The sequence below is a fragment of the Dermacentor silvarum genome, chromosome 1 (genome assembly GCF_013339745.2).
Source record: "Dermacentor silvarum isolate Dsil-2018 chromosome 1, BIME_Dsil_1.4, whole genome shotgun sequence".
NCBI lineage: Eukaryota > Metazoa > Arthropoda > Arachnida > Ixodida > Ixodidae > Dermacentor > Dermacentor silvarum.
This window is the reverse complement of record NC_051154.1, coordinates 67,669,467-67,694,147: the sequence shown is the minus strand read 5'-3', so window position 1 is coordinate 67,694,147 and position 24,681 is coordinate 67,669,467. Positions and strand designations below refer to the sequence as shown.

Below are 24,681 nucleotides of genomic sequence, written 5' to 3'. Positions count from 1 at the left end.
AGCTTCGAACCTGAACGCTTCCGCCCATCATGACCGACAACACCGACCCGCCGGCGCCTGCGCCCCAGCCCGTGATCTGCACCGGGGTTCCTCGGCAACGTGATCCGAAGGTCTTCAGCGGTACAGATGAAACAGACGTGGAGGACTGGTTTACATTGTATGAACGGGTGAGCACGCATAACAAGTGGGACGACGTCGCGAAGTTGACCAACGTCATATTTTATCTTACTGGTGTTGCCCACCTCTGGTTTCATAACCACGAAGTCGATATCCCGACATGGTCTACTTTCAAGACATCTTTCACTCAAGTGTTTGGTCGACCTGCTGTGCGTAAACTACGCGTTGAACAGCGCTTGCGAACCCGTGCACAGCAGACTGGTGAAAATTTCACTAGCTACATTGAAGACGTCGGCGACCTTTGTAAACGTGTCAACGCCGCCATGCCCGAAGCTGATAAAGTTCAGCACATCCTCAAAGGCATCGATTACGGCGCATTCCAGATGCTTTTGGCCAGGAATCCGCGCACCGTTTCTGAAGTAGTCATGTTATGCCAGAGCTACGAAGAGCTGAAGAAGCAACGCACCCTGACTCGGCAGCCTCTGTCTACCGCCGACTCGCTAGCGAGTCTGGTTGCCGTTTCCGATTACTCTCCACTGCTTCAGCAGATTCAGGACTTCGTGCACGAGGAGGTTGCCCGTCAACTTTCCTTGGTCCCCTTCACTCAGGAGCCGTCCTGTCGTCTGCCTTCGACGCTCCGTACTGTCATTGCCGAAGAAGTCGCACAAGCTGTTCCCGTCGCTCACCACCAGCCACTTGTAGCCGCGCCTCTTCCCTATACGCAGACAGTGCAGCCTGTCGCCGCGCCTCTTACGTATGCGCAGACAGTGCAGCTTGTTGCCGTGCCTCCTACCTATGCGCAGGTAGTGCGTAGGCCTCCCCAGCCGCCTTTCTCGATCCTGCAACAGTCTGCACCACCCGCCGCTCCTACTGCTTCTTGGGCCGGGCCGAGAGACAGCAATCCATGGCAGACGCCTGACAATCGTCCCATCTGTTACGCCTGCTGCACGCCTGGACACGTCGCTCGCTATTGCCGCCGTCGCCTTCCAACTCCCAACGCCGCTGCCCGGCCGTTCCAGTGTGGCAGTCAGCCCATGCGCCAATCAGCCCCGGGTCCCTCCCAGCGCTACGTTTCTTCTGACCTCCCTGAATATCCGTTGCGCCGATCCCCATCTCCTCGTCGATGATCGCTCTCCCCAATGTGTCGCCAACCCGCACCCTCCGACCAGGACAACTAAGCGCCGCAGTTCGCGAGGCAAGAACTCGCGCCATCTTCGAACTGCCCAAGTCCTCGCTCTTCTCCTGATAACATGGTCGCAATATCTGTCGAAGGTATTTCTACTTTTGCGCTTGTGGACACCAGCGCCGCTGTTTGTTATAGCCGCCAAACTCTGCCGTTCACTGCGCAAGGTGACCACGCCGCTGTCTGGACTGTCGCTTCACATGGCAAGCGCGCAGCACATGACACCTCTCGCAGCCTGTACTGCCCGTATGCTTTTACAAGGCGTTTTGTACATTGTCGAGTTTATTGTTCTTCCTGCCTGCTCACATGACGTCCTCCTGGGGTGGGACTTTTTGTCCCGTCATAATGCCGTCATCGACTGTGCACGAGCTGAAGTTGAAATTTCGCCGCTGTGTGACGCACCATCCCACGACGCTCTTAATCAGCCGCCTAAACTGGTCGTGCGTGAGGACACCGAGATTCCACCTGGCTCTTTTGCCCTTGTCCCAGTCGTCTGCGATGCCGTCACCGATGCGACGGTCTTCTTTACGCCATCTGACATCTTTATGAGTCGCAAAGCCATTCCACTGCCTTTTGCAACGCTTGACATCGCCGCCGGCATCAATATCTTTAAGTACAATCTGCTTTCTGCGTCAGTTACGTTGCTTGTCGGCAAATGTCTCGGCCGCGTGGAACAGCTTGACTCTTCGTTCTTTGTTACTGTGCCAGACGAATCTTTCCATCTTGACTCAAACGAACTCCTCGCCCTTTCAACGCATGATGAGTCGTCGAGTGACATGTTTTCCGGTTCCATCGCCACTACACTAACCCCTGCCGAATGCTCCGAGCTTCTTCAGCTTCTACATCACTTCAGAGATTCCTTCCTTCGAACATCGGAAGTGCAGCACTACATTGACACCGGCTTGCACCAGCCGTTGCGTCAACGACCGTACCGAGTCTCTGCCGACGAGCGTCACGTCATCAACGACCAAGTCGTTGATATGCTACGCCGTGGCGTTATCCAACCATCTCACAGTCCCTGGGCATCTCCTGTCGTTCTCGTTTGCAAGAAGGACGGGTCTATCCACTTTTACGTTGACTACTGTCGATTGAATAAGGTCACGCGCAAGGGCGTCTATCCTTTGCCGCGCATCGACGACGCCCTTGGCAGCCTTCAGGGCGCGGAATTCTTTTTGTCCCTAGACTTGCGTTCTGGCTACTGGCAGGTTCCAATGGCTGAAGCCGATCACCAGGAAACGGCGTTTATTACACCTGACAGCCTATACGAGTTCAATGTGATGCCCTTTGGACTTTGCAACGCACCTGCCACGTTTGAACGACTCATGGACAATACGCTGCGTGGCCTCAAGTGGTCTATGTGTCTTTGTTACCTCGACGATGCCGTGGTTTTCTCGCCTGACTTTCCGACCCACCTACTTCGCCTTCGACATGTTTTGACGTGTCTCACCAATGCTGGCCTGCAACTGAACCTCAAGAAGTGCCGCTTCGCCGCGTGGGAGCTGACCAGCTTAGGCCACACCGTGTCCAAGAAAGGCGTTCTACCGGACCCCTCGAAACTTCGTGCAGTCGCTCAGTTCCCGAAGCCTACTAATGTCAAAGAACTACGCAGTTTTGTGGGCCTATGCTCATATTTCCGGCGCTTTCTCTGAAATTTTGCATCGATCATGTCGCCCTTGACCCAGCTCCTACGCGGCGGCGCGGACCTCTCTTCCTGGTCTCCTGCATGCGACGCCGCGTTTGCTACACTGCATCGTCTTCTTACCTCTCCACCTATTCTTCGCCATTTCGACCCGACAGCTGCAAATGAGGTGCATACAGACGCCAGCAGGGTCGGTCTTGGCGCCGTCCTCGCGCAACACAAGCCCGGCTACTCCGAATATGTGGTCGCCTATGCGAGTCGTACACTGACAAAAGCAGAGGCCAATTACAGCATAACTGAAAAAGAGTGCTTGGCTCTGGTATGGGCGCTTGGCAAGTTTCGCCCATACTTATACGGCCGCCCATTTGATCTGGTAACGGATCACCACGCGCTTTGTTGGCTCGCCAAGTTGAAAGATCCATCTGGCCGCTTAGCACGCTGGGCACTCCGAATCCAGCAGTACGATATTCGCATCGTCTACCACTGTGGACGCAAGCACACTGACGCAGATGCCCTGTCCCGTTCACCTCTACCTCCCGACTCGGCCTGTGGAACCCCTGTCATCTCTTGACCTTGACTCGATTGGCACCGAACAACGCCGTGACCCGTGGATCGCTTCTCTTTTCACCTATCTTTCTGGATCATCGACCACTCCTGTATCCCGATCCCTCCGACGCCAAGCTGTTCATTTCGCCATTCGTGATCAGCTGCTTCACTGACGCAACTACGCTCCCGAAGGCCGTAGATGGCTACTAGTCATTCCCCGCAGCTTAAGATCCCAAATCTGTGCCTCTTTTCACGACGATCCGCAATGTGGCCACGTCGGAGTATTTAAGACTTACGAACGTATAAGCCATCGCTACTACTGGCGGGGCATGTACACTTTTGTACGTAAGTTTGTTCAGTGCTGCCCTGACTGTCAACGTCGCAAATTACCACCTTTACGTGCGTCTGGCGCCTTGCAGCCGCTTCCGTGCCGTGCCAAACCTTTCGATCGCGTAGGCATTGACCTCTACGGCCTGCTTCCCATGACACCGGATGGCAATTGGTGGATCATAGTTGCTGTGGACCATTTGACACGCTACGCCAAAACTCCTGCTCTACCGAATGCTACAGGGCGGGATATAGCCTCTTTCGTCCTGCATCGCTTCGTCCTTCGACATGGCGCACCTCGAGAACTTCTCAGTGATAGAGGTCACGCCTTCCTCTCCGAAGTCATCAAAGCTCTGCTTTCGGAATGCCACATTATTCATTGAACGAGCACAGCTTACCATCCGCAAACTAACGGGCTCACGGAACGGTTTAACCGCACTCTCGGTGATATGCTCGCGATGTACGTGGCATCTGATCATGGCAACTAGGACCGTGTACTTCCGTTTGTAACGTTTGCATACAACACCGCGATACAAGCTACAATGGGAGTTTCACCTTTCTTCCTCCTATATGGACAGGAGCCATTGCATACCATCGACACTCTCCTTCCATACCATCCTGACGCTTCCGAGTGCCCACCTATCTACGAAGCTGCCCAACAAGCCGAAGAGTGCCGCCAGCTCGCGCGCACCTTTACGTCACAAGAACAACAGCGCCAGAAGGAAGGACGCGCTGACTCACTGCCCAGTCCCACGTATGCCCCAGGGTCTCTTGTATGGCTGGCTGTTCCTTGCCAAACTCCAGGCCTTTCCTCAAAACTCGTTACAAAGTACGAAGGGCCTTACCGCGTCTTGGAGCGAGCGTCCCAGGTGAATTTTCTCATCGAGCCACTTTCTCCATCTGACAATATGCGCCGGCGTGCACGTGACCTCGTCCACGTGGCGCGTCTCAAGCCCTACCATGACCCTCTGCCAACAACTTATTAGGTAGCCAGGATGGCTCTTTTTCTGCGGGGGCGATTGTGAAGAAAACGCGCCTCCGCCCAGCAGCATCGCCAAGGTTCGGCCCGCTCTGCTCGCACTGTTGGTCGCTGGTGTTTTTGGAGACGGTGCTCCACGCTGCCTCGCCGTTCTTGGAACTCATCAACAAAATGATAGTGGTGCAATATTTCATGTTGCACCAGTGTAAGTTATGGCATTCAAGCAAGTGCTACATTGTGTTAGTAAATGGAAGTGGCAATTAAGTAAATCTTATCATTCAGCTGATATGCCCATGACCCAAAGCATTCACAAGCAATACAGTTTAAGCCGGTTATGCAGAAAAAGAATTTGTATGGCATGGTACACATTACTAGAGCTCAGAGACCGCCTAGTAATTTCCCTCATTCGCAGGAATGAGGGAAATTTGAGCACTCCACAACCAGGTAGTGCCCATGAGCTTCGATGATGATATACTGTGTTTTATGGTGCAATGGCCAATGATGGCCAAAGAGCACCACCACGAGCTTTAATAGTCGAAATTTCTGCAATGACGAAAGCAGTGATGCATAACACCAAGTGCACCCTGGCTAATAGGTAAGCTGAGCAGAGTTGAAGGGAAAAAATGATTTACAGAGTGCTGGTATCGAACTCTAAACTTGTGTTATCTCATCATCTTATACACTCTTAGTTGCTCAAAAGCACTCCACCATGGCCCAACCAGATGTGCTGAGTCACCTGCAGGCTTGTATCTACGATACTGCGTTTCATTTTGTGACTGTGTTGTGAAGGTAGAAATTTAGGAAAAAACTTTTTGGTCATGTTGAGATACAATGTTAAAGACGAGCTGAAAGTGGAGTCATTGAAGTTTGAAAAGTCCCTGGAATACTCCAAACAACATTGTAGTTCCTTTGCAAATTGCTTTTGACTGCGTGAAATCACTTCTAAACTTTGACAGCTTCCATAGGCATCCATACTTCAAACTTCACATGCAATTTGGAACATGTTTTCGGTCACACAAAATAGTACCCCACATTTAAGATGTGGGGCAAGGCATGTAGAACTTATTTCCTCCAGACATTTTTAAATTACAGCTTCCTTGATAGGTTATTCATGAAAAATAGTCCTTTCCCATAAAAACTACACCTGTTTCCAATAATGGCTGATAAGGGACACCAGTTGATGTCCCCAATTCGTTAGCTTGAAACATGGTCTACAATATGAATGAATAAATCAGTAACACCCACTGTTATGAACCTGCATTAAAATCCAAGAAACCAGAAGTTCCTTATAACTGCCCCCCCCCCCCCCCCCCCCAGCCTAAGAATTTTCGTCCAATTATCACTCGCTGCGCAGAGCGAACGTATTGCCTCTCATTTTCCTGCATGTCTGAAACTTGGAGATTACATGACGTTTAACATTAGGCGCGTTAGAAGAATGTGCACATGAAGCCACCAGCCATTTCAGCTCACCCTTGCACCCGCCGCAGATTACATCAAAGATATGGTGCGCAGGCCACGTATATGCTTAGCCGTGCGGACAGCCATGTGCAGCCACAGCCAGGCTACTATAAAGGACACACACACTCTCCTACCCTAGTGCACGCTTGATCACATGACCCCTAAGAATGGCTGAGTGGGAAGACGTGCGCATCAAGCCACCATCCTTCTTGGCTCATCACCCTCGCATGCTTTCCCTCACATACAATGCATGGGGTGCAATAGGACCTTATCGCACTTGGACTTTATACAGAACACCATAGCGACGGTGAAAATTTTCCTGAAGGGTTCATATAATTGCAATCACAATAAAAAGGGCAGGGATAACCTGAAGTTGTAGGTAGGGGATGGTTCATCTCTTTCAGCCCTTTCTGAGAAATGAATTAACACAGCTGTGGTCACAATCTAAACCTATTGCGCCTTGCTGTCGGACACCTCGCCCACTACTTGCAGATTTCAGTAGGAGGCACCCATAAAACTTTGAAAAAACATATTAGCATGTCAAGAGTCAGTGCTCGATGGATACCTCATTTTACCCCCCCACTCCTCCCTTACTCCTGTCCAAAAACAATATGGTGGAGGTTTTTTTTTTTTTGAGTGGGAACAGTGCGTTGAAGAGGAAGGTCATCATATAAGGAAGACTATTATTACTGCTTACGAAACCTGGTTATATACAACTGTTCCCCAGAGATGAAATGCCAAAGCATTCATTGGGTAGAAAAGGGGCTGTCTCACTCAAACAAGGCTAGAACGCAACGACCGGCCAAAAACGCAATGGTCATAATGCAATGGCCACCACGTTTTTCGACCACACAATAGAATAGTGTACATCTACTTGATTCCTCGAGGCCAGAAAGTAAATTTTGGCTACTACACATACGTTTCTGAGACATTGATGAGGAAGAACATCCCATGAAAAAGACCAGAACGTGTGCAACAGCGGAAACAGCATTAGGGCCACACAAGGTTACGAACACAGTTGCCCAATTTCTGCCTCGCAGAAACATTGCAAAGATTCCATTTTCCACCCTACAGCCCAGACCTGGCACCCTGCGACTTCTTTTTGTATGTCATGAGAAAAAACGACCTAAATTGACATGGTGGCATTATTCTATCATGGAACAGGGCATAGTCAAGGCTAGGGAAGCGATTTTTCAAGGAGTTCGCAAAGGATTGCTTCACAGATTTTTATACGCTTGGCAAAAACCGCGAGACAGGTGCATTCCACTTACTGGAGAGTACATGAGTATAACAGTATAAAGTGGAAATGATTAATTTTCAGAAATAAAGGTTTCAGAGCATCAGTCTCAGTCTTTATTGAATAACTCTTATAAGAGAAGCACCAGTCCCCACTGCTTTATTACTGCAACCAGCTGCAGCATTGCCTTGAGGAAGTGAAAAAAGAAAGAAAGAAGAAGCAAAAAAGCAAGAAACCTTTTATAGCAAACACTTGACGTCACAAAATCACAGCAGAAATTTCTCAACCAGGGGCAGATGGATATACTGCAACTGCCATACTATATCACACTTGGCACAATTTGACTTCCCTTATTTCAAGCTCTGCAGTATTTTAGTGCAGTCAGTAAGCAGATAAAAATGGAAGCACTTCAGGACAAATTAACTTGCAGCCTCAAGCTTCACTGCACTGGAATCTTCATTCTGCCTGCTCTTTAGCAAGAAGCTGACAACAGTGATTGTGACATCACAAAGAACCTTTAGCTTTGAATTAAAAGCCGTTGTTTTGTCTTGATTAAAATATAGGTCACCTTTGCATTAACCCAGAATTGCAGCATTATGTCTAGCAGACAAGTGCTCACCTCCCAGTTTCCTGTGGTACGTGCCACATTTATGATGCTCAGCAATGACTGGATATCACTGTACAGGTTGTCATTGTAGTTTCTGAGCTGGCTGTTCTCCTTTTGCAGCTCTGCCACCATGCGTTTGGACTCCTGCAGACACCCAAAAAACGTTGCTTTTTCAGATATGGCTTTTATTTCCTTTTTTTTGCCAATTGCAATTTAAAATCACACATTCCATCTGAATAAAATTAATATCATCGCAGGTTGATACAGGAGACTGATCATCAAGCTCCAAGCCTGTGTGCACGAGTCCTGGTAATGCTTTATGACGCCAACAATTCTTGTCACTTTCTTTTTTTTTCGCTTGGGTTGCCACGCAGCATAACGTCATAATGGAGTTAAATGTAAGCATGCAGGCACGTTTCATGAAGATACTGCAGCAGTGACTTATACAATGCATTGTCCATAATCCATCTTTCATAGTCTTTTACTTGATTACTGTTCAATTTCACACCTTTAAGAACACTTTTGCGAATTGTCTTTGTTCCAGGGCACATCCAAAGTAGATGGCGGGCATCCGCTACAGATGCAGGAGCAGAACACTTCAGACACTGACAATGTCTTGGTACGGTTGACCCCAAGTACAAGTGACGGCTGGTGTAAGGGCCGCCCCGGCCCGAAGTCTCCGGAGAGAGACTTCCTCCACCCGAGAAAGATTGTTGGGAAGGGAGCAGACACATGGGGGGATGAGGGCATGTGTGTCACGCCGCTCTGCTTAATCTCAAAGCCACTTTGAGTGGAATGCCAAAGCCAGCCAAACTGCAGGGTTTGCCAGTGGGTTATTTTATAGGCATTTTGAAGAAAATACTATATACAGAGCACTTATGAAAGCTGACGTGTTGGGGTAACAAAACTGAACAAGCAGAAAATGACATTGTGTACTTTTGACAAGCAACAGGTGCAATAGCAATGTTTAAACCCTGCCTCTACCAGAATCACCTCCTCGTCTTCTTTGAATCCTTACAGTCTATATCTTAATGACTAAGCTAATTTATCAGGAGTGAAATATTTAACAAAATCTATAAAACTAGTACATGCTTTCAGTCACGGTTGCTTTCTGCAGCGTAAGGAGTGCCCTTATCAACATCATTTGCAGCAGTCAGGGCAGTGTGAAACTTGACATGAAATCGGTCTAGTTGGGTGAGGATGTTTTCAATGAGCATTACTATAGTTAAGACTAAATTTCAAGCTATGAGCGATAGGAAACATCTGAGCCTGTAACTGCTAAGCTATCAATAAATAAAGAAATAATGCGCACCAATCAATGTATACACATTCCTTTCATCAAGCTAATTATCTTCATCCTATGAAGATACAAATGACCGCTTATGATGAAAACATTTGTCCATGTGGCACGTAATGGTTGAATATATTTGATACTGCAGTACGCTTTTCAACACATCATTACAAAGGTCCCAATCAAGGCAGAGTTAAATCATTACACATGAGCATGCGTAAAACCTAGATATCTTTGTTTTACTCATACTGGATAAAAATAATCAGGGGGACATTAAAAATGAGATAAATGAAAGAAAAAAAAATACTAACGTAAGCTGCTTCTTCGGCAAGGTGCCTCTTGGAGACGATGCTCTGGATTTCCTCGCCCCACGCACACATTTTGTAAACAGTTGCCTAGAAAAGGTGTAAAGTATTAGTGAACACACATTAATGGCCTGAAGAAGTAAAATCACAACTTTTTTTCCAGATAAAACAGTTGTACACTACAGTAATGATATCTAGCAATTAAAGAACATCTTTGACCAGAAAAGAAAAGCCACACAAGAGTAGGTGATGATAACACACGTTAGGCATTTCACTCAAATAATATTTTTATAGAATTGATATGTTTATAAACAAACATGCGCAAGCATTGCACACAATTCTCTGACATAGACTTTGAAAATAACAACAAAAAGCAAAACTCGGAAGGAGGGAATTGCTGTGTACTTAAAAAGAACTCTCAGTCATGCAATATGACCGATGCTTTACTCACGCATGCATCTTTCTTACATGATATGATTCCACGTGCGATCTGATGCTCATGAATGAAGACGTCAGCTTAACTCTTTCCATGCCCACCTTTTATACAGCAAAGCACCAAAAATTCAGAATTTTTTATTATGACTGCTTTATTGTGAACAACTTTTGTTATTGCAATATCGGCAGTTAATCTGTTATTTTCTGATGTTCATTACTGATGTTTTTATTTTCTGTTCTTTGTGTAACCCAAGTGCACCAATACTAAAGCATAGAGCTGTTCTTGGGCCCTTTCAGAAATTAATAAAATGAAATGAAATTACAGTAAATTGTTTTCATGTTTTTGAGCTGCAGGTAGACGTGGCCACAGAAACAGTTTGTATAAAGCTTGACATTTCTTGGAACAGAATACAATCGTGGTTTTGTTGTCCTCCATGTGTCGTGACATTCCTGGCACTGTGAGGAAAGGAAATTGCAGAGACACCGGTGGCAAAATGTTCCCATCAAGCTGTGTCCACGAGAGAGGGGCTTCTAGAGGCTCAATTTTCTTCACAATCATCGGTACTAAGTTATAGCTTCAAGCACAAATCATTAGAGAGTTCCCAAGTCTAATTGATTACTTGAGGTCAATAAAAAATAAACGGCCAAAAACACCAAGATTCTGCAACTGATAAAGGCGGCCATCGTCAATGCAGCCACCTAACTATGCACTGCCATTTTTAAAACCCTCAAGAGCCAGACTTTTGCTGTGTTTGTGGGTACGATTGCCACAATCGTACCCACAAAAAATCAGGTTTCTGGGATGCTGGCGCCATCTTGTAGTGCAGCATTCACTCCACAATGATAAAATGACTGCCACTCGTCTGTGGCACTCAGTAGACAAATGAAAATCCCTGGATGAATGAGGCCTTTCATTGGTATATATTGGAGAAAATGGCTGACGAGTCAGGTTCATCCTTGGCACAGAAAGGCTTAAAGATAGGATAGCAATGGCATACACTACCGGGCACTGCAAGGTGCACTAGTGCTAATAATTTTTATAGAGTCTTAGTGCTCTCTGAGATGTGTGTCGAAGCTCTTTACCATAGGAAAGTAGGACCACATAAACAACATTTCATATGAAGTTGAGATATGGTCCGGCTTTTTTGCGGTTAAGTGTAATGTGGATCGAAGAGGGCAATGCGTCAACGTACCTTAGAGAGAACCAAACTTCATTAAAAGGGCCTATCAGACTTTGCCAATGGCATGCCATTGTTATTCAATCTAGAAAGAAACTGATATTGTCTTCAAGCACGGGCATCAGCTCACATGTGAGCTTACAGGACCAAACAAGACAGAAGATCAGAGGAAGATGGAGACGAAGTGATCAGCAGTAATAAAACAAAGGATGTTTCTGGATCCAATGTTTTGACAAGTGGACTTGTCTTCATCAGGGGCAAAACAACGAGACAGGATGTGTGGCGAGTCAAAAATCGGTCATGTCGCATGACAAAAAGATTTATTTTTTTAATTTATAAGTTGTTGCCTTCTGAATCTTCTCGCTGGTTCTCACATTTTAATGCCCATGTCACATAGTTCAATCTTGCAGTGCCGTGCTTGCTCATGTTCTTATCTATCTCACGACTTTATTTAATAAAAAAAAAAAAAACTAGTTGTAACTGAAGCACCTGTCCTGTGTGCTATTCATCATCTGGTGTTCTTTCGTTGCACTTCTCTCATCAAAGATGAGCATCGACCTACAAACCCCCCTTGCACTTGTGAAAAGAAGTAGGTACATTAGATAAATGCCAGTTTACAGAATACTTGAAGCTGAAATGAAAAAAAAAAAAAAAAGAAATAACTGATGTTCACAGCAATAACTGTTGTTTGTAACATTTTTTGAGGGACTGTGCAAATATACTGAAGCCACAGTGGTCGCCCATTGAGTATTGACGCTAAAAAGATTTTTTTAAAAAGTTGATGCTGTGTTGATGCTGATTAAGCCACAAGGGCAAGGTTAGAAGCTAAGAGGAGCTACTTGATCATATTTAGCATGCGTGCATGGGCTGCCTGGTGGCAATGATGATGCTGTTTGACAGCCTTGCACTACCACAGTGTGTGGCATACTTCATAGGCAGGCTTAGTAATTATTCACATGCAATGTGTTCAGAAAGAAAAAGAAAGTGCATTGAACAGCTCACGGAATGGTGAAAACTGCTCATACACCATGGAAACAGCATGATGCAGTGCAGCATAAGCACTACTTGTAGCAAGTCAGAAAAAAATCCATATAATCTGACCAGGGCTTGTACATGGTTAACGAAATGTGAGTAACTTGGTTATGTGTGCTACATGCAGCATGAGTACACAAAGATTGCCACTGAATTTTCCTTCCAAGAACTTCATTGCTAGCTTTGTTCGCAGAATGAGGTTACATTTACAAGAGTCATTCACAAAGACCAGCCATGATCACTGTACCCAAAATTCACACAAATTAACTGCTGTGTGCAAATTGCAGCATAAATCATTACAGTACTTAAATAATTTTATATACTGAGTCACCTCTAGATAGTCACGCTAGTAACTAGTGATAGCAACTGCCACTGGAAGTAGCATGCTATCATTTATTAGTTATTTATTATACCTGGCGACAATTTTCTGTGGCAGCACGGCCAAGGCTACGTAGCCGAAGCCTGTAGCCTTGGCCGCGCTGCCACAGAAAGTTGTCGCCAGGTGTAGTTACCTGCATCGGGGTGCCCCGTAGGGCATTACAGCAGGGAGGTTACAGATTTAACTAGGTACATGAGCAAGTTATTTCAATGAGTGGAAAAAAGCATCATTTGATGTGATGTATACAACGCTCGATGGCAAACTATTCCAATCTCAAACAGTTCTAACAAAAAAGGAATAACGGAAGACGTCACCCCTACAAGAAAATTCGCTGACCTTCAAGCAGTGGTCCAATCGCTTCAGTATGCCATAGTGTGAATGGGTAAACATATACCGAGTGTTTTTTTTTTTATGTTAACAGAATTTTTCAAAATCGCCGAAACTTATTGAGCTGGATTACTCGAAGAGGCGCACATTACTTGCACTAGCAATCAAAATGCATAATTTACCAATGATAAAAATGCACTAATCAACTTTTTAACTAATTACTTTAGCAATATATTGCTTTAGCAATGTATTGCAATATATGAATTGAAGCCAGTGATTCTACAAAGCACATGTACTTGGAACAAATTTTGAAACTATCATCAGTTTTGAGATGAACACTGTCAAACTTGAGGAAAAAATGCACTATTTTTCCGCTTACTTTTTTTAGCAAGATGCCTTTTTATGCATTGAACCTCAAAAATTACTGGAACAGCAATGAATTTTGTCGTGTACTTTGGGAACGCATATCTCGAAACTGGTGTCATCCTCAGAATACATTGACAGTGTATATGACTTTCGAAGTCACCTGCTACAATTCTCAAATTGCAATATCTGCCGTAAAGTGTAGTTTAAAAGTTATTTAGCAAAACTATGTTAATTGTACAAATACTTATTTTGGTTTCTCATGCAAATAATGGCCACCTCTGAGAGTAATGCACCTAAAGAAATAAAATTATTGTGCTACATGGCACAGGTTATTTTTAAAATTCTGTTAATAAAAAAAGCATCCCACATAATAAATTACAACTATTACATTACCCTTGTCACATCTGCAGTGGAGTGGAGGCGTTTCTGCATCTGCTGTGTTCTTTTTTCAGCTTCATTTTCTAGTTCGGCAAGACAGGTGATGAGCTGCTCGTTCTGGTCCAGCAAAATGTCAATAATCGTTTGCATGTTTTCATTTGAATCCTGAAAAAAAAAAAAACATGGGTAGATAATAACAGAACAAGATGCAATAAATCAATCTAACTATACACCCACCACGTTGGATCAGTGGCAAGGCTGGGCTGTATCGAAAACATATGTATTTTAGATACTATCTCAAGATAATCTTTGGGAATCTTGTATCTGTATCATGATACATTTGACAAGACATGTATCAATATTTCCGATACAATTTTCAATTATGTGTCTTAGGATACTAGATACCCCTAAAGATACCCCTAAAGATACCCCTAAAGATTTCCTCCGTGATGGAAGCGGTGACAAAGGTGAACCAGAGTAGGCAGGGTCCTTGGCCTACTTGTTCATTAAAAGACATATTTACTGTAAAAAGATGAAACCCAGACACGAGTACTCACCTATTTTGCTCCCCTGCTTCGTCTCTTTAGTAATAAACGTGTGCTTAAGATACGCTTATTGCAAATCTGCGAAGCTGAAGTCTTTTTAAAAAATGCGATGTTTCAGTGAATTAATTATAATTTTTCACCCCCTGAATATGAAAATCATAGTTTAACAGGCCACAAGTAACCACAAGTCACTTTAATTTAGCAAAAACGAGCAGCAGCGTCTGTGGGAGATGCCATGGGTCAGTTAACAGGCTTTGCTAGCAAAGACGACCGTGACGTCACCCTTGGTATCGGCGAGGTGCGCGATTTGAATAGAGCGCTCACGTGATCCCCGTGTTGATATCATTCTCGCCCCTACTCTTTCACGGCTACACTCGGTGGGCAGAGCTACGGCAAAAATTTTAATGGCGATTGCAGCGTTGCTACGCACAAAATTTAGAATAACTTCAGGAGTTGAATTATACTGTGGGAGCCTTCCGAACCACTGTAATTCTTCCAATTATAAAACCTCTTCGGTGACTCATATTCCTGATAATAAACCATTGTCAGGAATATGAACAATGCACAAACAGTCTACCATGAAGCTGCACATTTCTCAAATTTAATGACTGGTGAAGTACATGCACACTGAACATTGGTGCAAACCTTTTATGCTGTTGTCATTCAGGATCAATCACTGCCATCTAAACATGGAAGGTCTGTGAGCATGACCTGTTATTCATAAATTTTCCTGTTATGTCCTGGAACACGTCAACCTATCACTGCATAATATGAAGGTTTATGTGAGGCAATTATGATACTATCATTAAGAATAGCATTACAGCTGGAATGCCTGCGCTGTCGTCATTTTCAAGAAACTGCTACAACAGATCACTTTCACCAAACTCAGGTTGGTGAATGTGAAGTTGGTGAAACCTAGCATAGAATTGCAGCCCCAAGGCTATTTTCATGGCTTTTACGGTAGTTTCTTGGAAGCTCCGCCAAAAAAATGTGCCTTCAAAGAACCATCCATCTAAATGCGTCCAGAAATCTGCAGGTAACCCAAATGCAAGACAGAGTCGGCAATTCAAATGGTTCCAGAAAAAAAACCTGCCAGCTACCACATCTTTCACTAGGCGCAAGAGTTACTAGACTGTTTAGAGAGGTGCCTCCCTTTTTTGATGAATTTGCTGCTACTACTGTTGTGTTGCCTCTCCCGTTCGCATCCCTAAGACAATGAGCCTTATTTCTATGCTGCCCTTTTCCATCGTGTGTGCAGGCGCGGTGCTGCACCTGCTGTTTCAAGCTGCTGGTTTTTCCTCCGTGATGGAAGCGGTGACAAAGGTGAACCAGAGTAGGCAGGGTCCTATGACAACTTCAGAACATGCGATTGATGTTACATCACGTCACCAAATTCGCTGGTCTAAGGCCCTCATGAAGGCCAACATTGCAAATGAAGACATCTTGAACTTGGACCTAGTGTGCTCCTGAACTTTCGTAAATACGGAAACTAAAGTTTGCTTTTCATTTCTCCTTCCAACCTCCGACTCTTAAACAGTCCCTGAAACAGTATGGACAAATTTTGTAGACGCGTAGGGTACAGCTACAGTAAAACATTAGTGCCACAACACAAGTGAAGCATCTCATATTAAGAGAGCTACAGACGATTACAAGTTACCCTCCTCCGTAGCCATGCTTTTACTTCTCAACTCATTCGCCGAGTGATCGGGGCTACGCTCCGCCTTCGGCTTTGTGTCATCATGTGACGTCATGTCATCTATTTCCAGTTGTCTTGGAGCCTCTCCAACCTCTCTGCTAGCCGTCGATCCCCCGCGAGAGCTATCCAAGCAGTTTGTGTTGCGACGTTCTGTCGCAGTGCTGAGCGTGTCCGGTATTTCGGTAACCGCAGGCAAGCTGGGCATTTTGACGGATGGGCGGAGGCGTAAACTAAAGCCCCTCCATACTACTACCACAAGGGGCTTTAGCGTAAATGTGAGCAGCCTGAGCGACCTGCATGTTGCCGCCACCTGGCGGCGCAGAGCTTAACCAGCCAAACAGAGAGCTACTATTGCTGTAACCAAGTGTGAAACATTTGAAACATTTAAAAAGACAATGTGACTCACCCAATTACATTTCTGCCAAAAATTTACACCAGCAGAAAAGTAGAATACACTTGGTTACTGCTATATTAGCTCTGCGTTTGTCTCGTTGAGCTCTGTGCCACCAGGTGGCTGCACCGTGCAGGCCATTAACGTTTGCACCTCGGCTCAGCCGGTAAAATGCCCAGTCCACTTGCACTTGCCCGTATACCAGACATGCTAAACTCTCTATTGTAGTAGTAATCCTCAGGTGTGAAGTGACAGCTGCAAGCGCGTTGATCCTGGTGCCGATCGGATACCGACAGTCCGATGCACTGCAGCCACTCCGCTAGTCTGCTGCCTTGCAGAGGGACATGATGTCGCAGCTGGACATATCGCCGATCGCTACATTGGCAGCCCACAACGCAACAAGGGCAAACCATGGTGCTTGTGAAAAGAAAGCTCGAGACCAACAATAATCGCGCAGCTCACCTCAACATGGTGCACGTTGTAACACGAGCAGACGACACTTGCTGTGTGCTGGATGTGCTTGCTTGTAGTGATAAATTGTCGTGTATTCCTCTTTCTGTTACCTTTTTTTTTCGAAACAAATTAACTAACATTTCAACTGTTACAAACAACATTTGTTCACCATAAAGTTGGAAAAATTATCGATGATGCGTCCTGGGCAGCCAACCAGATAGCTGGCCCTACTGATCTCACATGGCCACCACGCGTCACTTGGTCAGGTGCGGCTGAAAACTAAGGTGAGTAGTGCCACTGCGATTGGTAGTGATGCACATTTTTAAAACCTTATAATAAATGATACGCTTTATGCTGAGCGCTTAATTGTGTCACTTAATGATCAGAAGAACCTACCCTAACGACTCAGTACATTTGTACAATATCATCAAAATCGTTTCAGGGTCCCTTTAACCAGCGAGGCACTCTCAACATCTAGACAAGCTGATGATGACGTGGGCCCACAGGCCCTTGATGAGACACTCCAACAGTGAAAGCAAACTATGATTTTAACTACAATGGCATCACCCAACAATCCTCTTGAGAGATGACCAACCCCGAATTATAACTTTATATAAACTCTGGAAACACTGCTGTTTACTACCTAAATATGTAGAAAATTTGCCGTCATTTCAAATGTTTGTTTACCATTTCCATCTTATTTTCACAGAAGGCGTAAATGTATACAGTTGAAACTCGATTTAACAAAGTGATGACCACGCTCGGATTATTTCGTTAAATTGGGAAGTTCGTAAAATCAAGAAAGGGATTTTTAGGTCCTTTGAAATCTAAAATTGTAATGTAGCGACACCCAAAAGCTACTGTGGCATTGTATTTGCCACAAACCCATGCCTGCGCGTGTGAAAAGTCTGCAAGGGCAGCCCGAATTGCTTGTGCAATGCAGGAGAGTTAGATGGTCACGTGAAGCTATGACAGGCTGCCGATAGGCAATGACACGGGTACACAGATTGACTGGGGCACCTAGATGTTTTAACGCAAAAGCATTAGAGTGCACGCTTGACGAAAAACACATCTATAGCAAAATTAGAAAGAACCCCTTTTTTTACTAATTTATTTCAGAAAAAATTGGGTTTGTGGCCATTAGTTTTGTTAATTCGGGTTGATGGCAACATTGAACCCTATGGGTACCTGCCAAGGAATGGAAATTTCTTTGTTAAATCGGGAACTTCGTAGAACAGGGTTTCGTTACATCGAGCTTTAACTAGCTGTATTTTAAAAACGTATGTATAAAAAATTCTGAACACTACCCTGTCTCCATACTATATTTTTCTGCTTGTTTGCAGTTGTGTTTCCTTTTCCTAAGTTTCTGCAAAAAGAAATTTTGTGCTTCATTCTTACTGTTTCACAAACTGCCACCTTCGTTTAATTTATATACTTTCCACTCCATTATTGTCCATGTTTTACTGTTTAGCCGAAGTGACGTAGGCAGCAGACAAAATATTGTGTGCTTGAGTCATGGCATTTATATACACATTGCGCGACGGTGGATGACTGTGTTTTTAATACAGACAAACTTTGCAAGACCACACTGGAAGAGAAGGTGATGAGGGATAACGATGGCGAGGGATGATGATGGCGAGGGATGATGATGGCGAGGAGCGGACAACATGCGGCAACCCCCCATGAACGGCTGCTTTCTGCAGCTGCCAGCAGGTGCCGACACAAATTTATGCTAGCGCCGTCGCAGCAGCAGCTTGCATCCCCATAAACGAAGCCAACTTTCCATTTTTCTTTTAAACCAGGAAATTAGCTGTGCCAAGTGTTATATTGAATGACGTAGATTCAAAAAATGCATTCTTCCTGGAAAAGTTGAGTAAATAGTGCAGCGGTAAGCACAAAATCTTGTTTCGAACATTTTAAGCGAAATAAGCACTTCCCTGTATATTTCTCATGACAAATTATCAAACAAGGAAACTCAAAGTAACTACATGAAGAAACGTTAATGTTAACAGATTCCCCATTATGGTCATACAAGTGTGTAATACTAGCTGGTTGGGTGCAGGGAACCAAGTACTATCAAAATGAATTTTCATTGTCTATTTTCCACTGCCACTGAATTTCACAATGTCTGGAAAATGGCACGTGGAAAACACATCATGGTAAAAATGTTAATGCCAGTATCAACACAGTGCCAGTTTGTAGGTGTAAATGCAAAATAAAGCGAGCTGATAATGAAGGCAGTGTAATCAAAAGCCCGGGTAGGCTGATCCTGATACCAATGCATGATGTGTGTCCTTGCAGAGGTTTTAATGCAATTTGTAACATGGGGATCAGTGTAGCCAAAGGTGTGGACAGGCCAATCTTGATAATGCTACAGCATTACAATCGCTCACATGTAGCATTAGTACCAGAGTTGTTTTTTTTCCCCCCACTAATGACATGTCTGTCCTACATAAAAATGCTACATATATGTGCGAAATTTGAGAGGAAATCAGCTGGCAATTTAGCTGGAGTGGTCATGCATACCTAGTACTCCCATTTATGCAACACTCAGTGTATTGCAGGCTTGTTTCCTGGCTGTGGCAGCCCATTGGAATTAATCTGGAGCCTTCCTCTCGGTCATTTCTCGCAGCACAGGTGCTGATCTGAGGCATTAAACCCCATCAAACATCTACCTGGGTAATATACTTTATCACTAAATATACATACCATATAGAAACTTGCATGTAATAAAACCAATGTTAACACGCGGTTACAATATAAAATGTAATAGAAAAGGAATGGCAATCTAGTCATGAAGTCATATTTCTTTGGCATAGAATGCTTGTCAGCTGGGCTGCTTGGCAAGACATGTTAAAATGTTGCACTAAATTTTACACAGAACTGCAAAAGCGGGGTGTGCGATGGCTGATGTAAGGCTACAAATGATGTCCAAAGGCCATATGCAGTTCTTTTGTTTTTGAAGTTATCTCTATAGTACACAGGGAAAAAGAATCCCCCCCCCCCCCCCCCCCCGCCTTCTTGCTTCGTCTGCATGTCACTATATGTCACTACAATCATAAAATGCGGTATGCATGTGCGACTACGATATGAAAATTTATTACTGGTATGAAAGCAATGCGCCAGCGCAGCTAGTACCTCGTAGCTTCTTGGATGTCTTCCATCTTCAACATCCTTGCTAAGCTGGACGCCTATCTGTGCCCTAAAGTTGGCCATCAGACCTAGCAGTGGCGATGGCCCATGTCCCGACTCGACAGCAGCGTCGTCACCTGTTTCCTCGCTTCCTTGTATCATCCTCGGCGCTCGACTCTAGCTGAAACAAACAGCGCACTTCTGTTGGCACATAGTTCGCGTTCAACATTTTGTATTTCTGCATACATGCCACACACCCACAGGAGCTTTTCGCGTCCCAAATCTCGGAAAGCCAGGGTTAAATCGACTTCCAACTTCAAAAAGCGATATTCGTTAAGATCTACAATGTTAGAACGAGGAGTCAACACCGCCACGTTGCACGTCAGACTTCATATGCGTTTTCGCAATAAAAAATCTGAACAAATACTTTTCCCGCGTGCTTCGGATGTCACGCTCATGGTAAACGACGTAAAGACCGTGTACAGCGTGTACTCGATGTATATCCAAGCAGTCAAAAAAATTCCAGCTGTTTATACCAACAAGCGCAGCCAAGTTCCGCGCGCCGTCTTCTTTTAATATTTCTGAGCTTTTCGATGTTGGAGCGCTCGATATCACGCCGGCGGTGCCCACCGAGGACAGTTGCCCCTGTCGCGACAGTGGTCTCCTAACTTTCGGTGTAATCTTTGGCCCCAGTCCATTTCATCAGTGCGTCCCCATGTCCACATTATCATCTACCATAATAATCTACAGCTGTTGCAAATCCGGTAATGAAACGCAGCGCCGCGGGCGCCACTCTTGGTTATTTCAAAGTGAAAGCTATACTATAGTTAAATTAAGAGGAAAGTAGTGCACGTACGGTGCCGTTACATTCCTCGCCATCGTAATTCACCACTGCAACAGGAATAACATAAAGCGGCGACATCCCATTCATCGATCTCTGCTTTGGCGTTCCACGCTGCATGCCACAACGAGACGCAATGCAGGAGCCGTGAATCACCACAGAAGAACCGAAACTACCGAACACATGCGAAAACAAACGAACGCTTTCTGCTGTCCGCGAGAAGCAGCAGTACGTAGTACTTACTATAAGAAGTCAAATCAGCCCCTTCTACGAGCTAGCATTTCATCTAGCTCCGGCGCGACCGTTCTTGAGTGCAGTCGTGGCTCGTGCACGGGAGCGCGAGCGTTGTCTTTATTTTTGTGTGGGGCTATGTTCTTTAAAATGCTTGAGAACATTATTTGAATACGAAGTCCAAAATAAGAAACAGTAGTCGGAGAATTGGCAATACACAGCAATGCACGCAATAAACTAATGTAATATATTAATATATCCGTTAATTTCAGGAGTGGCGTCTACGACGTAGCATCCGTAGCACGAGTCGACGGGCGACTGAAGCTTCCGACACTACCGAACAGCCGATCCGAAAGCTCTCGAGGAGTGAAGACTCCCGACCTCACCGCAAGCAACCGTTACTTCCGAAACAAAAGCATAAGTGCTTGACGTCACACGGATAAAAATACTTCGTACTCTCAGGAAGAGCACCCCGAACGGCAGCTAAACCATTGCCGCTGGCAGCACGATAGCCAGCTCAACGAGAGGCTGAATAACTGCTGAAATGAGAGAGAAACGGTGTGCGACGAGGCGAACGACCCGACTCCAACTTCCGCAGGACTCGAGCGCTGCATAACAAGGTGAAGAACCGAATGAACGCAGACGCGAAAGGCACTGCAACGGATACAGTGCTTGCTAACTACGGTCGTTGCGGAGCTACTTCTTGGTATTGAAAATGTCGAGGCATTGACGGTAAGTTGCTCTTTCCTGCAAAATTTTGACCGCTGTAAAGCGTACTACGTGGCGCACGTCTCTGCCGTTGTTTAAATGCCCCGTTTAGCCAGCGCCTCGTCTAGCGAAGATGAGTAGTCCAGTCGACACTGCCAACTTCTTGCGAAGAGATTCGTTTAGAACAGTGTCTCGTCGCCGCTAGAAAGTTGTTACGTTTCTTCGTGCTTTTTTCATGCTTTTTATGCCAGCAAAAGAGAACCAGAGAACCGTGCTGTTTATTTTGTTTGAACTTCCGGCCTCACTTCCGGTTCCGACTACTCTCGTGTGTCACGCGTGTTTTCATGTGGTTTTCATGCATGGAGGAAGGATATTTTTTACCTCCGTGTTTTCATGGAGATGTGTGCGCAGGGAGCACGTAAAATCATCAACTTGCCTAAAGCTCCTCCATCGATGCGCCTTTGGTCGATCCCGGGTGGGCAGAAAACGCTGTGGAAGAGCTTTGGCCTACAGTACGTTCGTTCCAGCACTGCCTTGTCGATATGCATGCTGCAACGTAGGTCTACTTGAAGCGTGGGTTCATGCCAGCATGCGAGCACAATAATATATGTCTCGTTTTATACTTATATAAAATCTACCGAAGACATCTTGCGTAAGATGTGCGAGCAAAAAAAAAAAAAAAAAATGTGCGCCAAGTGAGCGCATCGGGTGTGCATTTGAAGCGCCAATTCAAATAGCTGTATGGTTGCGCAAGGTAAGTGCAAAAAGTCATGCTCCTAATAGTAATGCTGACTGCAGAAATTACATTATTTGAAGGATCACCCGGCCGAAGCCTGAATGCTTTGCAAGTTTGATGGACTAGAAAATATTGCACCTTGTTAATGCTGTAGGTGCTGTCTCAACGTTGGTGCTGTCTTATTAAATTACTTCTCAAAGAATGTGTGGTTCATAAAACATGCATGGGGGGGGGGGGGGGGGGGGGAGTCATTGCTTGTAATGAGGGGTTCATTATGTCTAGAGTTGTTATAACAGGGTTCTGGCCATATATGCTTTAAGGGGCAACTCTAGGGACTATTTTAGGTGTATGAATCTGACTGAACTTTGTATTGTATGTAAGTACATTTTCCTGGGCACTTTTTTAGTTTTGTTGCAAATTAATTTTTAATATATGCTTGCTCACTTGCACTTTTGTGCCCTCAAACAGATCATTTCTACTGGTCATTGTGCTTGCCGCTTGTGACAATGGTACAGGGGCAGCAACATTGGTGCTGACATGAAGGGAACGTGTTTTATTTTATTGACACAAGGCACTGTGTTCAAATTTCTTGCTTCTGTAAAGGTTTCAACAACGAGACTCACTTTCATAAAGCAATATTTTAAATTTATTAAAGAGTTCTGCGGCACAGGAACATTAAAAATTAATTTTAGTTGACTCGTTGTGTCGAGATTGATGTAATAGTTCAGCAGAAATCCGCTAGGTGGAGATAAGTAATTAAAGGGAAACTGAGGCTTCCACCCAAACAATGGAAACCCAACCGGGTTCCTCGAAAAAAAGCCTCGCAGTTGAGGAAAAATTCGTCCTGGTCCGGGACTCGAACCCGGGACCACCGCCTTTCCGGGGCAGCCGCTCTACCGTCTGAGCTAACCAGGCGGCTAGCAGATGGTAGGGCGAAGTCGAATTTGTCGACAACTCGAAGCAAAGGCAAGTGTTTGATGTAATAGTTCAGCGGAAATCCGCTAGGTGGAGATAAGTAATTAAAGGGAAACTGAGACTTCCACCCAAATGTAGCAATTGCTACAATGGAAACCCAGCCGGGTTCCTCGAAAGAAAGCCTCGCAGTTGAGGAAAAATTCGTCCTGGTCCGGGACTCGTACCCGGGACCACCGCCTTTCCGGGGCAGCCGCTCTACCATCTGAGCTAACCAGGCGGCTAGCAGATGGTAGGGCGAAGTCGAATTTGTCGACAACTTGAAGCAAAGGCAAGTGTTTGATGTAATAGTTCAGCGGAAATCCGCTAGGTGGAGATAAGTAATTGAAGGGAAACTGAGACTTCCACCCAAATGTAGCAATTGCTACAATGGAAACCCAACTGGGTTCCTCGAAAGAAAGCCTCGCAGTTGGGGAAAAATTCGTCCTGGTCCGGGACCACCGCCTTTCCGGGGCAGCCGCTCTACCATCTGAGCTAACCAGGTGGCTAGCAGATGGTAGGGCGAAGTCGAATTTGTCGACAACTCGAAGCAAAGGCAGGTGTTTGATGTAATAGTTCAGCGGAAATCCGCTAGGTGGAGATAAGTAATTAAAGGGAAACTGAGACTTCCACCCAAATGTAGCAATTGCTACAATGGAAACCCAACCGGGTTCCTTGAAAGAAAGCCTCGCAGTTGAGCGTCCTGGTCCGGGACCACCGCCTTTCCGGGGCAGCCGCTCTACCATCTGAGCTAACCAGGCGGCTAGCAGATGTTAGGGCGAAGTCGAATTTGTCGACAACTCGAAGCAAAGGCAAGTGTTTGATGTAATAGTTCAGCCGAAATCCGCTAGGTGGAGATAAGTAATTAAAGGGAAACTGAGACTTCCACTCCTGTTTCCATTGTAGCAATTGCTACATTTGGGTGGAAGTCTCAGTTTCCCTTTAATTGTGTCAAGATGTTTGGTACATGCAAGCACTCCTGTTTCTAGCGTGTGCGTATACTGTAATGTCACTACTGATATCAGCAGTGTTTCTTTGCACTGCTTATTGTTGTACACATGACACGAAGTGCACAGAAATATAAGACAACCACTTCTTTCATATATAATGAAAATGTCACTGAAGTTTCCCTTTAAGTGTGCATTTAAAGAGACCCTGCAGCACTTTTGACCATGGTAAATAAACCTGCTTAGGTCACTGGACAAGAACCGTC

General features: G+C 45.2%; 2 protein-coding genes across 13 annotated transcripts in view; one reads left to right on the top strand and one right to left on the bottom strand.

The window, feature by feature from the left end:
• Positions 1–22,339, bottom strand: part of LOC119464960 (uncharacterized) — a 101,149-nt gene extending 78,810 nt beyond the window's left edge. For 2 of the 7 annotated variants that reach the window (XM_049669025.1, XM_049669030.1), the window contains exons 1-5: positions 20,858–21,062; positions 20,008–20,178; positions 13,800–13,949; positions 9,696–9,779; positions 8,106–8,237 (exon numbers count right to left, since the gene is read on the bottom strand). In XM_049669025.1, the coding sequence (XP_049524982.1) occupies positions 8,106–8,237; positions 9,696–9,779; positions 13,800–13,949; positions 20,008–20,178; positions 20,858–20,962 (642 nt within the window). In that variant the 5' untranslated portion in view covers positions 20,963–21,062. Of the gene's footprint in view, positions 1–8,105; positions 8,238–9,695; positions 9,780–13,799; positions 13,950–20,007; positions 20,183–20,247; positions 20,271–20,857; positions 21,065–22,213 lie in introns of those variants that run through there. The other 5 variants (XM_049669034.1, XM_049669037.1, XM_049669043.1 and 2 more) reach the window with 5 other exon arrangements.
• LOC119464928 (ranBP-type and C3HC4-type zinc finger-containing protein 1-like) overlaps positions 21,682–24,681 on the top strand; it is a 95,642-nt gene continuing 92,642 nt past the window's right edge. For 4 of the 6 annotated variants that reach the window (XM_049669019.1, XM_049669003.1, XM_049669001.1 and 1 more), the window contains exon 1: positions 22,217–22,337. In XM_049669019.1, coding sequence (XP_049524976.1) covers positions 22,235–22,337 — 103 coding nt within the window. In that variant the 5' untranslated portion in view covers positions 22,217–22,234. Of the gene's footprint in view, positions 21,806–22,171; positions 22,338–24,681 lie in introns of those variants that run through there. The other 2 variants (XM_037725796.2, XM_049669009.1) reach the window with 2 other exon arrangements.